The sequence below is a fragment of the Hyalella azteca genome, unplaced genomic scaffold (assembly GCF_000764305.2).
Source record: "Hyalella azteca isolate HAZT.00-mixed unplaced genomic scaffold, Hazt_2.0.2 contig3820, whole genome shotgun sequence".
In the NCBI taxonomy this organism is placed as follows: domain Eukaryota; kingdom Metazoa; phylum Arthropoda; class Malacostraca; order Amphipoda; family Hyalellidae; genus Hyalella; species Hyalella azteca.
The window spans coordinates 51,401-68,710 of NW_025934054.1; the positions used below are offsets into that span (position 1 = coordinate 51,401).

Sequence of the window (17,310 nt, forward strand, 5' to 3'; positions counted from 1 at the left end):
CCTCCAGCATCATGGTCATCAACAGCATCTTGACCATCCTCCAGCATCATGGTCATCAACAGCATCATGACCATCCTCCAGCATCATGGTCATCAACAACATCATGACCATCCTCCAGCATCATGGTCATCAAGAGCATCATGACCATCCTCCAGCATCATGGTCATCAACAGCATCTTACTATCCTCCAGCATCATGGTCATCAACAGCATCTTGACCATCCTCCAGCGTCATGGTCATCAACAGCATCATGACCATCCTCCAGCATCGTGGTCATCAACAGCATCTTGACCATCCTCCATCATCATGGTCATCAACAGCATCTTGACCATCCTCCAGCTTTATGGTCATAAACAGCATCTTGACCATCCTACAGCATCATGGTCATCAACAGCATCATGACCATCCTATAGCATCATGGTCATCAACAGCATCTTGACCATCCTCCAGCATCATGGTCATCAACAGCATCGTGACCATCCTCCAGCATCATGGTCATCCTCCAGCATCATGGTCATCAACAACATCATGACCATCCTTCAGCATCATGGTCATCAACAGCATCATGGGCATCCTCCAGCATCATGGTCATCCGGCAGCATCATGGTCATCGTGACCATCCTCCAGCATCATGGTCATCCTCCAGCATCATGGTCATCAACAGCATCGTGACCATCCTCCAGCATCATGGTCATCAACAGCATCATGGGCATCCTCCAGCATCATGGTCATCCTCCAGCATCTTGGTCATTAACAGCATCATAACCATCCTCCAGCATCATGGTTTTCAACAGCACCGTGACATGGTGTAGTGTGAAAATAACACACGCTCTGTGATGTGGTAGACGTGGTGCAGGTCTGTAGGAGCTATTTTTCATTTTATTGATTTTGTCAAATTTATTGGCTGTGACGCCAATTGTTGATACAAGCCAATTGTTAATATAAGCCAATTGTTGATATATAGTATAACATGGGGTAACGGGTCCACTGCGATTCATGGGCCCATAGCGGGTTTCTCGCTAAGTATAGCAGATATTGGTCCGTGTTCTCTACCGCCGGTCGACAGTTTCACTGGGATGAAGTGTACGGCTTTACGTTTTGCTAAGAGTTTGCTTTGTTGAGTTATATGTGAATAACTGTTTTAGCACAGATAAAAGTTTTTTGCTGCTAGATGATTTTTAGTAATCGAAATTTTTTTTCGATTACGAAACAATTTTCGTAATCGCAATCGTTGGCTGTTTTCGATTACTGTACGTGAAGCTTTTGAAATTATTGTGAATTATATTTTGTAAGTATTATTTATAGGGATAATTTTGAGTTTAAGTTTACACTAGTAGCTTTTAAAATAAAATGTTGACACGATATAAATTGAAATCCTACCTAGTGGGGCAACGGGCTCACGCGTGTCACGGGGCAAAGAGCCCATGGTGGGCTCAATACCCCTTTGTGAAGTCTTGTGTTATCCATCATTAGATTTGTCTCAATGAGCTCTTCAAAGCTATGAATAGCTTTCTGAATTACAAATTACACTTAATGTTTTATGATTTTTTATTTGCTGCCTCAAAGAAGCAGGTTCTAGTTTCTAGTTATGCGTATATATGATCCGGTATCGAGTTATTGACTCTCGACTTGCCCAAAGTTGATTTCAGTCAACATCAATGAGCCGAAAGTTGACGAGTTTTTATGGTGTTGGCTGAAATCACGATTAGGTACGAATTCTCTACACATAATATATGGATTATGGGCGAAACTGGAACGAAGTTTTTTTCTGATCAACTAAATATATTTTTCTAGTCAAGGATATAATCTTTCATTTCAATGAAATAATTTTCTTCACGTCAGTGATAGATTTTTAACAAGAAAGAACATATTTTTTCATGTTAAGGATATGATTTTTTAAGTTGTTAGTAAAAGAATGAATGTCATATTTTTTATTACAATTTCTTCATTTTTAACTGTAAAGAGTTGTTTTGTCATTTTTAACCGAAGAATATGCAATTGTGGTTAAGGGACCAAGGGTGGGAGCCTTGCCCCAAGCTCATGGGCCCATTGCCCCAGGGTTGGGGCAATGGGCCCATTTTAACACTTATACAAAATAGTGTATCATTAATAATTGAATAATTCTATAGACGTGTAATTTACGTCATACATTCCTCATTAGTTGTAACTTTAAACTTCTAGCATTGAAATGTTATGGGAGGCGCTTGTCTTAGAGTTTATAGCTGTGAACTCCCATGGCCTGAATCTCGGAACTATGAACTTTGATCGACTAATGAGTTCTGTAAAGAAATTAGGAGCTGGAGTGCGGAATGACGGAGAGATGATAACTGTTAAGTCATGATGGAGTGTTTGAATCATTGTGAGGTGTTACGAGCGTGCCATCAGAGAATGTGAGGTGCAGGCTGCCTGCCCCACTGAAGGTGAGTATGAGTCAGCTATCGAAGAATGCGAGGTTCAAATTGACTGCCTCACCAGAGGTGTGTATAATTTCGGCATTATAGTATGCGTAAAGCAGAGAGCCTGCCACACTGAAAGTAAGTGCGAGGGTACCTCCGGAGAATAAGAGATCAAGATCCATTTCCCACTGAAGGTGAGCACACGAGTCCATCAACTAATGAGAGGATTATATTGCATTGCTCACTAGATGGTCAGTTCGCCTTGACGTTAACACTTTGACTACGATTGCTTCATCCTGTACTATTATTTCATTTTTTGTACTGTTTATAAACAGGGTTGCCAGACGGTCATTTTTTCCGGACAAATTCCGTGATTTAATTTTTCTCAATTGCTTGGCCGGCTAAAATTTATGACGAGGGTACTTCCTAATTAAATTTTAAATACTGCAAAAAATAAATGGAATTTTTATAGCGGAACCTACAAATGAACTAGCATATATTGAGTTATCGCCCTTTTTTGGCCTTCTTTGTTCTCAGAATTAAAAAAAAGAACAGATTCACAAGTTTTTCGGCCCCACTATCAATGGAAAGTTTGCAATACACTTTGATACCGTCACCCGCATCATAACATTTTATACTGAAAGTATTGACAGAGAACTCATTCTTGTTTTTCAGTACAAACGACTTAAACTTGCTTAGAAGCCTTGGAGTCTTTTTTCAACATTATCTACACGACAAAATAAAAAGATGCATGTAAACATATTTCGATGAAACAGGTTTCACTAGAAAGAGAAAATTCTGTATTATAACATGTGTTGATAATATGTTATGGTTTTAACACGTCGAATGCGATACGCCCCACCAGGGTTGCCAGATGGCCTAAAAATGGCCAAGTCCGGGGACAAAAAGGCCTTCAAATCAATATTTACTAGTAAATTTGTAGTTTTAATTCAGTTTTTCAAAAAAATATGATAATTAAATTTTCATTTATTTCGTGCTTTTTAAATTTCAATACGGAAATACCGCCGCCAGACATTTTTGCCGCCCAATGCAATTGAAATAAAAAAAAATCACAGAATTTGTCCGGAAAACAACCATGGGACCCATCGTTGGATCGTATCGCACTCCACATGTTAAAGGAAGAAATCTTAGTTTGACAAATGCTGCGCTCGGCTCATTATTAGCCTTCAGTCGTAAAAACGACCTAATTAAAAAAAATCAGATCACAACTTTCTAGCAAGATCAAAACAGCTACATAGTTATTTAGTTTAATCAAACCATGCAAATTGTGTTCGGATCGGTATTGTATGTTTCTATTGACTAGCGAGAATTAAATGAAGTGCAGTTCTTGCTGAGTGAAGCTACTCGCGCATCATTGATGGTAGTTTAATGGAATCTTAGTGCCTTTACTTCACGAGCGTAGACTGAAATTTCTGAAAATGAAAATTTGTCTGTTTAAGGATTCTATATTAGTTTCTGATATACAGCGACGCCTTTCCCCGCAGACGACGCGGCGTGCACTCGAACGTTTGCCGGCGGTAACAGCAGCAGTCATTGGTAAGTAGAATATTTTAAATATTTTGAATGGGGGTAGCTGCAACTTTTCCAAGTCCTTGGCCACAAAATAGATTCATTTATAATTTTAGCAGCATTCGCGATAACTTTAATTGAATAGTTTCGGGTGAGGAGGACAGCGTTCACGGTTTCACCACCAATAGTGATCTGGAATTTACTACCAATAGTGAAAATGCAACCCTGTTTATTCCCCTGCAGGTGTCCGAGCTCGTGCACAGCGTATGGGAACACCTCGTACTCCGCGGCGTACGGAGGGCGCTCCCCAGTAACAGGGACTCTGCTTTACGATGAGGTGAGACACGCAGACGGTCTGGGGGAAGTAGGAGAATGTTGCGATGCCTGGGACTGTAATACAACTGGGCTAGGGACTGAGATGACATGTGTCCTGGGACTGTAATACAACGGGGCTAGGGACTGAGATGACATGTGTCCTGGGACTGTAATGCAACAGGGCTAGGGACTGAGATGACATGTGTCCTGGGACTGTAATGCAACAGGGCTAGGGACTGAGATGACATGTGTCCTGGGACTGTAATGCAACAGAGCTAAGGACTGAGATGACATGTGTCCTTGGACTTTAATGCAACAGGGCTAGGAACTGTGATGCCTTGTGTCCTGGGACTGTAATACAACAGGGCTAGGGACTGAGATGCCTTGTGTCCTGGGACTGTAATACAATAGGGCTAGGGCTGTGATTCCCCACCCTTTTGCCCCATAGCAGATTATGGTGCTTGCGTTGCGGAAAGTTCCCTTCACTTTTCGAGTGTTGAATAAGTGATTTCTTCTTCGTCACTCACTATTTTGCAGAGGGATGAATGCAGCAAAGGCTTAGAATGTCTGGGTTGTTGCATCGCCCCTCTGCCAAACGCTTCCTCACAAAATATTCGTATATCGGACCCCGCATTTTATTTGAAGTAACACTTGATTCTAAATAAAATGAATCTTCATTTCACCTTCTCTTTAAAGACCTAATAGTCGCGATCATTTGTTGTAAATAAATTCATTGAGAGAATTGAAGCGCCAGGAGGAAATAAATTCAACTAATTGATCTAATTAGAATTTAGCTCCTCTTTGAGAATAGAAAGATAACAAATCATTTGTTTATGTTAAATTGAATAGCATTGATAATGATAAATAAATGATTGAGAGCAATTTTTACAGACGTCATTTTATAACTCAACTGCTGTATAAGAATCACATTCACTGCCTCCTTGTAAGCAATAACCGGTTAACAATAATTCACTCAGAGAACAGGCATCAATCATCAATATTTTATTTTGTTCCAATTGTATTTTTTTCAATTAAATAAAAAAAAATTGGACAATATTTGCACATATTTTGATGCTACAGAATTATTTAAGTTCTCTCACTTATCCTGCCAGGCCTGGTCGTCTTAAATATAATTTGAGGTCATAGGGCAGCCGTTAAGATCTTTGGAACGATCCTATAACTCCTGAAACTGTTCCTTTGATCCACGTCGTCCTAGAACTCGCCGGTGTGCCTGGCCGCCCTCCACGCCGGCGTCCTGCAGGCTGGGGAGGACAAAGAGGTCCTCTTCAGGTCCCTGGAGGTCACCGAGAGCTTCGTGGGAACAGTCCGCAATCGCGTTATTTCGCAATCTAGGGAAGTAGAGTAAGTTGAGCCGCAGTTAAATCATAATCATTGAGCCCAGTGGTTAAAGTTCAGAGTACCAAAACAAAATTGGAGCAGAGAGGCGCGGGTTCGATCCCAGCTCTGTGCGCCAGTTACTGGTCAGAATCGGCGAGGAGGCCGGGCGGTTAAGCACAGCAGAATTGTAGCAGTGAGTTGCGCGTTCAACACCGCAACAAGCTGTGGATGTTCTGCGATGTTAAGAATCGGTGACAGGCCTACGGCCTAATAAATGCTGAAACCGCTATTATTATTATCTGCGGAACATCGTTTAGGAAAATAATAGAGCTATTGCATACTAGTTTAGATTTACTGCTGATCACTGGGGGCAACAGCCACCGCCCTGATATCATTCTAACGTCATGCCATTTTGAAAGTCAAGCAACTGAAACCATACCTCAAGATCAATGTATTAAATCATCACGATTTTAGTCGTCATTATTATATAATCTAGGATAACCTTAGGTATTAACCAATAGTATCTCTTTATCAGGTGCTAAAAATTATGCTGGAAAACCTGCATATAACCCAGACTCAAACCTTTTTCTTTACCAATAGCACAATATAGAGTTGCTGATTTTATTCCTTGTCTTCAACCTGCAAGCAATCCCATGCCAAGTTTTAAATGAATTTCTTATTTGGTTCATTTACCAGGCCTGGTCGACCTCAACGCGCCTTCGCCTTCTCAGGCGGTTCCTCCCACACACCCTCAGGTGAGGTCGGCAGTGAGGGCAAACTTTTGTCCAATGTTAATGCCACGTCCTCCCTCACACCCTCAGGTGAGGTCGGCAGTGAGGCCAAACTTTTGTCTAATGTTAATGCCACGTCCTCCCAAACACCCTCAGGTGAGGTCGGCAGTGAGGGCAAACTTTTGTCCAATGTTAATGCCACGTCCTCCCTCACACCCTCGGTAAGGACCAACTTTATCCTATTTAACACCGCCTTCGACAGCACGAGAGCTGCGGGAAATGCACGGCTGGTCGTGAACACCCAGGCTATGGCGCTCAAGGCATAGCAATCTTTCAAATATCAACTGTATCCTGCCTGGTGTTTGAGGAGGGAATGATGATTAGTAGATGTTTTTAAATGAAATTTCTACATCTGCTAATGAATTGAGATTTATATCACTAGGACTGACTCATTGCCTACTTTGAACTTGCCATACATTGAACTAACATTTGCTGGGAAATAAACCAACATCACGGCGATCATTTGAATTTTTCAGAGGCATGTTAAGGTAAAACACGTCAGCTAGTTAAACAAAAGTCATCCATAAATATATCAATGAAATTTACTTTCAACTTGTTATATTTTAAATATTTGATTGTTTGTCATTTAATAAGAAAATTTCAATGATCATGTCTTTCGGAGAGTAAACCTAGTAATTCTACATCTAATATATTGCAAAATCTCACAACATGATTATTTGATTGATGGTTATTCCTACATGCATTTATCACGATTCTCATCATGTACTTATCTCGTCCATCAGAAGCAAAGCTGGCAGGCGCGGCGGTTATCATGGTTTACAACGCCTATAGAAATAATGTGTCATGCATCTCCTCATCGAGTGACGCACGTTTGCCACATCCGTATTTCACTCGCTGGGACTACACGCCTGTCACGGCCAGTCCCCCATCTGTTGTGATTACGTCTGAGCCCAACTACCTGCAAGCGACCTTCGAAGACGTCCCTGACCCTCCAGTGCTGCGGTGCCTCAGCGACGAGCCCGAGCGTGACGTGACTGCCTCCATCAGCAGAGGTGGGCAGTGATGCGCTACATTTTCAGTAGTGGTAGCGGCTGCATTACACCTCACAACTGCTCAACTGTAAATTATAAGGCTGCATGCATCCCGGCCGCAAGTGGACGTTTGTCACGTCCGTATTTCACTCGCTGGGACTACACGCCTGTCACGGCCAGTCCCCCATCTGTTGTGATCACGTCTGAGCCCAACTACCTGCAAGCGACCTTCGATGACGACCCTGACCCTCTGGTGCTGCGGTGCCTCAGCGACGAGCCCGAGCGTGACGTGACTGCCATCTCCGGCAAGTTTGGAGGTCAGTGGTCAGTCCTTCAGTCTACTTAACACTGAAATACAGAACACGGAATCGCAGACCGTGCGTGACGCTGATGTCCCGCTTCTGTTCATCAGCGATTTATGCATGGCACGCAGACGATGATTGTATGGCCGCCCGCCTGCTTTTTATTACGAGAACCTATTGGCGTTGTCGCTGATGTATTGACTGTGACTATCACACTTAATTGTTTGGCCGTTCCTTTTGCAGGTTTATACATACTCAGCTTGGAAAATTTACACAAGGCATCTTACGTCTTGTCTACTCTGATTTTTCTTTTGTAATATCGAAAAATAGGATGACAAAAAACTGGTTGGAATTACTAGTCAGTTTTGAGATAACATGTATTCGTCATAGCTTATTTAATTTATTTTTCAGACCCCTACACACTCACTCCTCTCCTGACGGTGACCAGGAGCGTGGGCGAGGATTTCATCTGGGAGAATATCCCTGAAGGTGCGATTGTAAAAAGAGTTCCCGCAGTGGCGGGTGAAGTGACGAAAGTTTTGAGGAACCTGACGGTGCAAGACGCTGGCCTCTACAGTTTTGAAGTCAAAAACGCCACTGATGCAGTCAAGTATTTCGGCAGACTCGTCGTGAGAAGTAAGTTATAACTAGAGCTCGTGACTACAGATAAGCTTTTACTTGGATCAATAGATAAATATTTATGTCTTCCAAGCCACCTTAGACTGTAGGATGACTGGTGGCAGTAATGAATGGCTGCAGTGTTGAATGGTGACAGTGATGAATGGTTGCAGTGATGAATGGCCGCAGTGATGAATGGTGGCAGAGATGAATGGTTGCAGTGACGCATGGTTACTGTGATGAATGGTGGCAGTAGTAACCTTTGACTCACTGCCGGAAGGAAAGCGTTAGGTGATGCTTTGCATGCCGGCAATTTGAGAGAACCTCTTCATACTGTGACTATAATACAGGGTTAGGAACTGCTGTTATAAGCACCAGCTTTAAACATCATCAGCACTAGTACAACCTATCATTAGCGGTGCAAATACTAGCATCAGTAAACACAAGCAACTGTTATCACCACCCACTGTCATTACAAGCTAGTGCCATCGCTAACGGCTGCCGCCTCTATGTTAGGCCGTCACTAACACCAGGCATCACCAGCACCAGTCATCATTAGCACCAGTCAACACTAGCACCAGTCATCACTAGCACCAGTACTAGCACCAGTCATCACTAGCACTTCCCATTACTAGCACGAGAAATGTCACACATCATCAATCATAAATTCCAGTCATGACAGGAAGCAGCTATCACTATCATCAGCCATCACTACTGCCAACAATAACAAGTAGAAGCCATCATTATCATCGGACATCAGTTATATAGGCAACCACTAACATCAGCCATCACTAGCACCAGCAATAGCTGATGCCAAACATAACTAGCCCCACTTACTAGCTTCATTCAGGTTGCCCCAAGCATCGCTTTGGTGTCGGCTGTGCCGAGTGGTGCCCAGACTGCCTCAACTCTGGGGAATGCCACCCTCGCTCTGGGGAATGCGTCTGTGCCCCAGGCACCTATGGGGACCACTGCCAGCACTGTGAGTGTTGTCACCGAGTGCGTTACTTTATTATTTGCATCTCTTTACTGAGATTACTCTAGGAAATAATTAGAGTTATTTCCTAGACACATAAATAGAGTTATCTCCAGGAGCTATAATTAGAGTTATCTCCGAAAGAGATAAATATAGTTTTCTCCTAGAGGTATAACTAGAGTTATCTCCTAGGTAGATAACTAGAGTTATCTCCTAGATAGATAACTAGAGTTATCTCCCAGAGAAATAACTAGAGTTGTCTCTTAGAGAGAGGATTCTAGGAGAACGTGTAAATGTACCTTTTAGTGCTGTCATCCTGCGTGCCTTTGTTGACCGCTGTTGGTGACGGTGCATTCATGAAGATTCCATCACTTGTTAGCTGTTGTGTGGACTTGAGAGAAGAAACTCATTTATTGAAATACCCAAACAACATTCAGCTTTATCAGCCATTGAGCATCTCTCTTCAATGTGACGTCGATTGCGCCGCAAAGCTGCCTGCTCTCCTGTAGAACTTTTCATCTTCGGTATAGCGTTGACAGGATCCAGCCTTGGATGCTGGTTTGGAGCAAGTTCTTTTTCACAGACTGCGGCGAGGGTCGTTACGGCGACGACTGCAGTAAGGACTGCTCTAGTACACACCTCGGTTGGGCACGCAGTGATAACTGCAGCGGGCTGACCTTCTGCACTCACGACCCGCGGGGCTGCTCCTGCCTTCCTGGATACCGCGGACCCAACTGCGACAAAAGTAATGGGAGAAAGAAAAGGCAGATGAATGCGAAGTAGCTTTACTCCTGTAGCTTTCCAATTCTCAGCGGATACGGTGCATTAAACATGACGCTAGATCTGAACACATTTATTATTGTACGTCATCCTGAAGGACAGTATCACACAGTAGATGTTGGATGCCCTGGTAATAATGAGGTTATTGGGTTCATACTCCGAGTGTCAATACATTCGTACTCTTTGTTATCAGCACTTGGATGTACTCTTTCGTGTCCCTGATCATAGGAACTTTTAAATAATTTATCATCAAATTTGTTCAGCATAACAACTAGTAACCGATGTGAGGGTTACTCTTAATAATAACAAGACACTTTATTCACCCTAATGAATCACACAACATATGCCCCACCTCTGTGTCATGTATACATGCGTAGTCCCTGTGTGATGTATACTCGCTGTTGCTGTGTCGTAATGCCAGCACGAGTCGCTGAGGTAATCACGTGTGCCTCACGCAGGGTGTGCTCCTGGGTGGTACGGACCAGACTGCGCCCTGCGCTGCCGCTACTGCGTTGATGACCTCTGCTCTCCTGTTGACGGCGGGTGCACGCGCCGCTGCCGCGACCCTGCTCTCTGCACTGACGGTTCGCATTAGTAATTTTAACCTTTTGCAAAGTAAATGATATAGTATTTTATTTTAATGCAAATATTTTTTGCAAATGATTTATTTTGTTTTAAAATCGAGCAGATGGTTCGGTTAGAACAGTGAAACAGTTAGCGGAATTTTTTCGTAAAAAAATAAGATTTTAGCTTGGAATTCATTCAAAAAGATGGCCAATTTCCACCCTCCTGTTGCCATCAAACCGCGACATGGGGAGCTCATCTAAGAGCACGTCTAGAACTGCGAGCACGTCTAGCACTAGGTGAACGTCTAGCACTAGAAGCACGTCTAGCACTAGGAGCACGTCTAGCACTAGGAGCACGTCTAGCACTAGGAGCACGTCTAGCACTGGGACCACGTATAGCACTAGAAGCACGTCTAGCACTACCCAAGTGAAATTTTTATTCCTGTCAGCCGCTGCCACAAGGACGCCCCAAGCTCGCCTAGCGGTGTAAATTAGCGGATCTATATCCGCTTTAGGTTCCTGTTGCCGGAGCGAAATAAGCGCTGAAACAGAATCTTGTGAAATACCTATCGAGCTTGGGGCGATCGTGTGGCGAGCGTATTTGGTACCTGATACGTTCGGGACAGACACGGCCGAACCTGAAAAATGCGGTAAAAATTCCCCCTCGCTCCCCCCCCTTATGGGAGGAAGGGAGGGGGCATTTGAATCTCTGTACGCTATATACATATATATGCAGTCTAGTACTACTCGCTTAGTTTCCAGATCAGAGCACAGTATATCAGAGGCTTAATTTCCATGCATAGACGTTTACAGCTAGTAACTATTTTGACACGGCGTGGTTATAAATGAGGGCAATAATCGCAAATAAAAAATTCAATCGATACGTCAATATAACTGATTCGTGGTAATGCAAGTCAAACCAATTTCCCCTATTAAATCCCTGTATCCTGCTGAAAGAACAACGTTGTGTTTAAAATAATCGTTGAATTATTTGCGTATCATGCATGTCATGTAACTTTCGTCACATTAAATTTTTATCGAACAAACAGTTCGATAGAGCAGATAGAACTGCAGATAGCAGTTCTTGCAGGCCCTTGCAGATAGAACTGCAAGGGTCTCGAATTTCTGCTTCCATTGACGAAAGAAAGACCACACAATAGAATGGAGAAGCACATGTTAATCTTAACAAAAACGAGTTACAGCTCTATCTTGATTGCAGCTTTCAGTTGTTCACACTTCATAGCAAATGAGGATCTTTCTGCATCCATCTTAGGCTGCTGCAATGACAGAATTGAGTTTCACATGTAGTTCTTCTCAAGCAATAAAGTTATCAACTGCACTCTAAATTCCTGCAGAGACAATCAAATAAATAGCAGAATATGCGATAGCTTTGGAAATTCTTAGATCAAATATGTTGCTCATAGAGGGACTCCTTGTAAGCGATAGTTCATAAGCTATATTCTGCTTGAGCAATAAGCTCAAGCATGCAGACATATGCTCAAAGCTGAACAGTTCTTTTGTTGAAGAAACCATTCGCCTAGCAAAAATTTTTACCGGAGTCTGAAAATACTGCTTGAACTGTTTCAAAATGAAGAATCGATGCATTTCTAACGACTAATACCATTCCAATATTGCTGAGCTCGATGGAAATTTCCTGAATCTATCCTCGTATAATTTGTAGTTCTTCAGAAATAACCAGATTCATCATTATACCTAGAAGTAACTCCATAATGAAACCTGATGATGAAACGAAATAGAGTCGATAGAACGGAACAAAAGTCCTGTTTTTGCTGTAGAATGTTTTTATTACTTATGAGAACTAACAACATATTATAAATTGCTAATCATTCACTGAGTTTAATGTACACTTGTCGGCATATTCGCCCCCTAGATGACAACCCTCGTCCTCGCAACTTACCGCGTTTCCGGGCGCCTCCACTTGTATACTTGGATCACATTGGCGATAACATTTTGATTCGGGTCTCGCCAAATGCCTGGAACGCCAGCGCGGACGAGGGCGTCCTGGACCCGGGCACTTCCGTCTTAGGGTAGGTTACAAATCTTATGGAAAAGACTCATCTCCTAATATTTTTGTTTTAAATTCTACATTCTACATTGCTAGAGAGGTTTGCAAGAGGCCTTGCATAGTCTGGTGCACGTTTCTCATCTATCAGTACGCTCTACAAGCTTGATAGATCTCACATGAAAAGAGCGTTCCTTATTTCGAGTCATCACAACGAATGTTCAGTTTAAGGAACAAAAATTTGCATATCAATGATTTTTTCGCAGTTTAAACATAACGGACAATGAAAATTCATCAACAATTTCTTTACAGAAAGTTTTTTATCGATCCAGTGGATCTATTATGGACCTACTTGGCATCACACCTACTACGTTGGCAGTCACAAATTAGGTACGAAGTAAAGTTCATGCCTTTTTCTAAGCAAGATCGATCTCTGAACCCATCAGGTATCTGCTCGAGGTGCGGGACTTGAGTAAATCAACCGTCGAGTGGGGGATGCTCGATACGACTCTACTTTCGAGGTCTTACTTTCGAGGTGGGTCCTGCGTAGCGATGTACCTCTAACTCGTGGCAACTAATTGAGCAGCAAGTATCATGCAAAAATTCCTTCATAAACTGTTTAAACGCATAAGATTCAGTTCGAAAAAATCACTACAAATGCATAACAAATTGTGAAACCGGCCTCACTATAAGCTTATGATTTTCGTGTACATTCACGCAGTATTCTTTTTCAATTTATTGCATCTACTGTCGCACTTCTTATCCATCATTGCAAATGTTTTTTTTGCGTCTTCAGTTACCACTAATGCTTGAAATAAAGGTGAAAATAAGCCAAGAAGAACAATACAATTTTGTCCCCACGAACAAAGTTTTTATGGTCGCTATAATCTCGCAGATGCCTTCAACGCAGTCCCCTGCGGGCGGTACGCTGTGCGGGTCCATGTCGACACCTCGAACGGCACAGCGCGGCCGGACTACAACCTCGGCATCCGGCACACTGAAGTGCAGACTGCCTGCCCGACTGAAGGTGAGTACGAGCGTGCCGTCAGAAAATGTGAGGTGCAGGCTGCCTGCCCCACTAGGATACCTCCGTGCCTGCCTCCACTAGGATACCTCCGAGGATACCTCCGTAGAATAAGAGATATGCGGATTCATTTCCCACAGAAGGTGAGCATATGAGTCCATCAACTAAAGAGAGGATTGTATTGCATTGCTCACTGGAGGTCTGTTCGCCTTTGATGTTAAGCAAACTATCTAAGAGATCAGTTCTACTACCACTGTGTGTAATCAATTCTACTGTGTTGTTGACGAAATTCAAGGTTGACAGATATCATCACCAGCCACTCAATATTTTATGACTCAATATTCATTCTGTGTCAAGTGTGTCAATTTTGAAAATCAGCTGCACCTTGCATTACTTATTTTGATATTTTGATGAAATTTTAACCATATGTTATGTAATGACCCCAATCGCGCTGCGTAAAATCTCCATTTCTGGTCACCGATGTGGCATGTCTATGATAGCCAATAATTATAGGAAATGAAGATATATGTAGAACTTGAGGAGGTGCTTCTAAAATATCTCCAATAGTTAATTGTTATCAAATTTTTTGCAGACGAGGTCAAACTTGGTCATAATTAAAAACAACGAATTTACAAGTTTAATGCCCTGCCTATCAATTGAAAATTTGTAATACTATTTGATATTGGTACCAGCATTAGTACCATTTTGAACAAAAAGTATTGACAGATAATTCGTTTTAGTTTATTCAAACCATACAAATTGTGTTCGGATCGGTTAATTCATTTATTCATTAGCGTGAATCAAATGAATGTCAGTTCTCGCTGCTTGAAGCGACTCGCGTATCATTGATGATGAATGGAATCTAAGAGCCTTTACTTCACGAGCGTAGACTGGTAAAGTAAAGCAGATTTTCTGCAAATAAAAATGTTTCTGTTCAAGAATAACATATCAGTTTCTAAATTACAAAATACATATTGCTGTGGGCTCACTCCAAAATCCAGCTAGGCCCAAGCATCAACGTTTCAATGCGGCTATCGTAAACGATAAAACGTTTCAATGCGGCAATCGTAAACGATCGTAACTCAACCCAACAAACTTTTCGTGTTTCGAGACGAATTTTGAGTCCACTTTTATTCCACATTTAATATTCCAACTTCAAGCCCTAAACTTTCTTGAAAATTTAAACGAACCAATGCTAATCAATAAAATGGTAAAGACCACTAGGTTACTATGAATGATAAATAATCACAACAAAAATCGTATTAAAACAGTATTCCAATTAAATCTATTCCCGATAATATTTACACACGACGGTCACACTTAAAATCCTTCACTAGTACAAGGCACGTACTTCCGTCACATCTCCGCACCATCCTGAACAGCCTCCCCAATGACATCGTTGGCGCTCCAAGTATGAACGCGTTCATGAACAGACTAGATGAAGCTGTGGAAAAATATATGTTCAGATTTGAAATGCCTAGCACCATATCGAACCCGGTGGAAGTCGAGTAGCTATTTCAAACTATCGTCAGTCATGAAAAGATCCGGTCAAATGACACGATTTTAGATCTTCTGTGAACAAGGCACGAAAAGAAAAAGAATCGGCGACAGGTCACATCAGGCCTATCCTTCAGCGCCGAGATCAATATGTTATGTTATGTTAATAACTAGCCCAGCGTTCCTAGAGTGCGGACGTGAACAGTAAGGTTGTCTCTAAACCTAAAATTAAAAAAAATGTTTCCAATTAAAATCCTAACATTAGGGAAATCACATGACTGGATACTAATGAACAAATGACTATAATATACAATCCTCATATGTTGCAAACCATGGCAGATCAATCAATAAAACCTTTATATGTGATAAATTCATAAAAAATTAAATTTTTGTATTATCATAGCTTCAGCCTCAGGCTCGAGCAAAACTATATATTTTGAAATTAAGTACTTGCTTCTAATTTTTAAATTAAACGTATCTCTGTCTAAAGGGTAAACACAGATTAAATTTCTTCATTAACCGCACAACTTTTTATTCGTCAAGGAACAGAAGAAAACCCTTCCCTATTCACGTCTTTATAATGTTTGCGTAACTCGACCAGCGTGACCTTATGGCAGGCGAATAGTTATGCAAAATCTCGTCGACGAAGCAAGATTTCAAATGTGCCACTTTTTGGAGTTATGCGTAGGTATCACATATTTCCGAGATAAATAAGTTGAAACAAATCCTATTTATTGATTCTATCCGTGTTACCTTCCATCGATATGAAGACTATTCACAGTGATTACATTGCTTGCGAAATGTCCTTTGCATAGTTTCAAAAACTGAGTAATTAAACGTGTAATGTACCGTGAAGTTTAGTATTGATCAATGAAGATGAACACCCAGATTTTGGAAATTATTTTAAAAATTTAAATCACTTATAGATTCCAAAGAATTATCTTCCATCGTGACAATCGCTCTAGGTTAAGTCCCTGGTTTTTATGAATAAATTGAGTCCAAACATTACTGACGGCGGTGGTTAAAAAATACTGGGAGCGCTCGGTCAATCGGGGTAAATGGTCAGGTTTTGGTCGGGGTTATATGGTCAGATTTTCTTCAGAGGTAAATTTTCTTTAACCCTTTAAGTCTTCTATGCAAACTGAGATGTTAGGCCCTTTACTATACCACTGAGAAATGTTTACATGCCAGCGAGCTCATTTTTAATCCAGAACATCACCAAGCCAACCCATTTTCGGGGTAAACAGACCCCAAATATTCTAGATCTAGTGTTTACTAGTGAAGAATCAATGATAGATGAGCTTCGCCACGAGGCTCCGGTGGGCAAAAGCCACCACCAATCATTGTTTTTCACAATTAAGTGCTGCGCAGAAAAGACGACGCTTCGGAAACGTGAACGTTTGAACTTTGCGATAGGCGACTATGGTACACTCCGTGAAGCGGTGAATGCGGCGAATATTACGGACTGTATTAAGGACATGAATGTGGCTGATTCATGGCCATTTCTTAAAGACACGGTTATATCTGCAGTAGATGCCTATATACCTAAGATTACGCTTGGATGAGTCAAAAATTCCCAGTGGATGAAGAGTACAGTAAAAGCTCAGCTATAGATCAAGAAGGAAGCATATAAGCGTTATTTACGAACTCGCAGCGATTCTGACTATAACCTGTATGCAAGAGCTCGAAATCAAGCTAAAAAGTCTGTCGCTCTGCAGTGAAAAACTTCGAAAAAAATATTGCTAAGAACACAAAAAAGAATCCGAAAGCCATTTTTTTTTACGCTAGTTCGAAGTGTAAGCCAAACGACGGTATATCTGATTTGAAAGTAGACCAACGAAAGATTTCCTCTGACGAGGGCAAGGCTAACGTTCTTAATCAGTTCTTCTGCAATGTGTTCACAGATGAGAATTTAAACAGTATTCCTGATATTGAGGAGCGCTCAGTCGGCTCTAAATTAACAAGTTTTAAAATATAAGAAGAAGAGCGCCTGATCGCTGTAAATCCCAAAAAGTCATATGTGCCAGACGGCTTCCATCCCAGATTGCTCAAAGAATTAGCAGCCGTTCTGGCCGGCCGCTTGCCAGTATTCTTTCAAAAAACCTTGAACGAAGGAATTTGGCCGTCCGATTGGAAAGAAGCTCAAATAACACTATTGTCCA

At 41.7% G+C, this 17,310-nt stretch overlaps 1 protein-coding gene across 1 annotated transcript; it reads left to right on the forward strand.

The window, feature by feature from the left end:
* The first annotated feature begins 687 nt into the window (after window positions 1-687).
* Window positions 688-7,394, forward strand: LOC125177640. Its single transcript, XM_047879786.1, has 7 exons — window positions 688-746; window positions 2,365-2,477; window positions 3,884-3,953; window positions 4,170-4,263; window positions 5,458-5,603; window positions 6,276-6,334; window positions 7,114-7,394. The coding sequence occupies exons 1-7, from the start codon at window positions 688-690 to the stop codon at window positions 7,392-7,394; spliced, it is 822 nt and encodes a 273-aa protein (XP_047735742.1).
* Window positions 7,395-17,310: the final 9,916 nt, after the last annotated feature.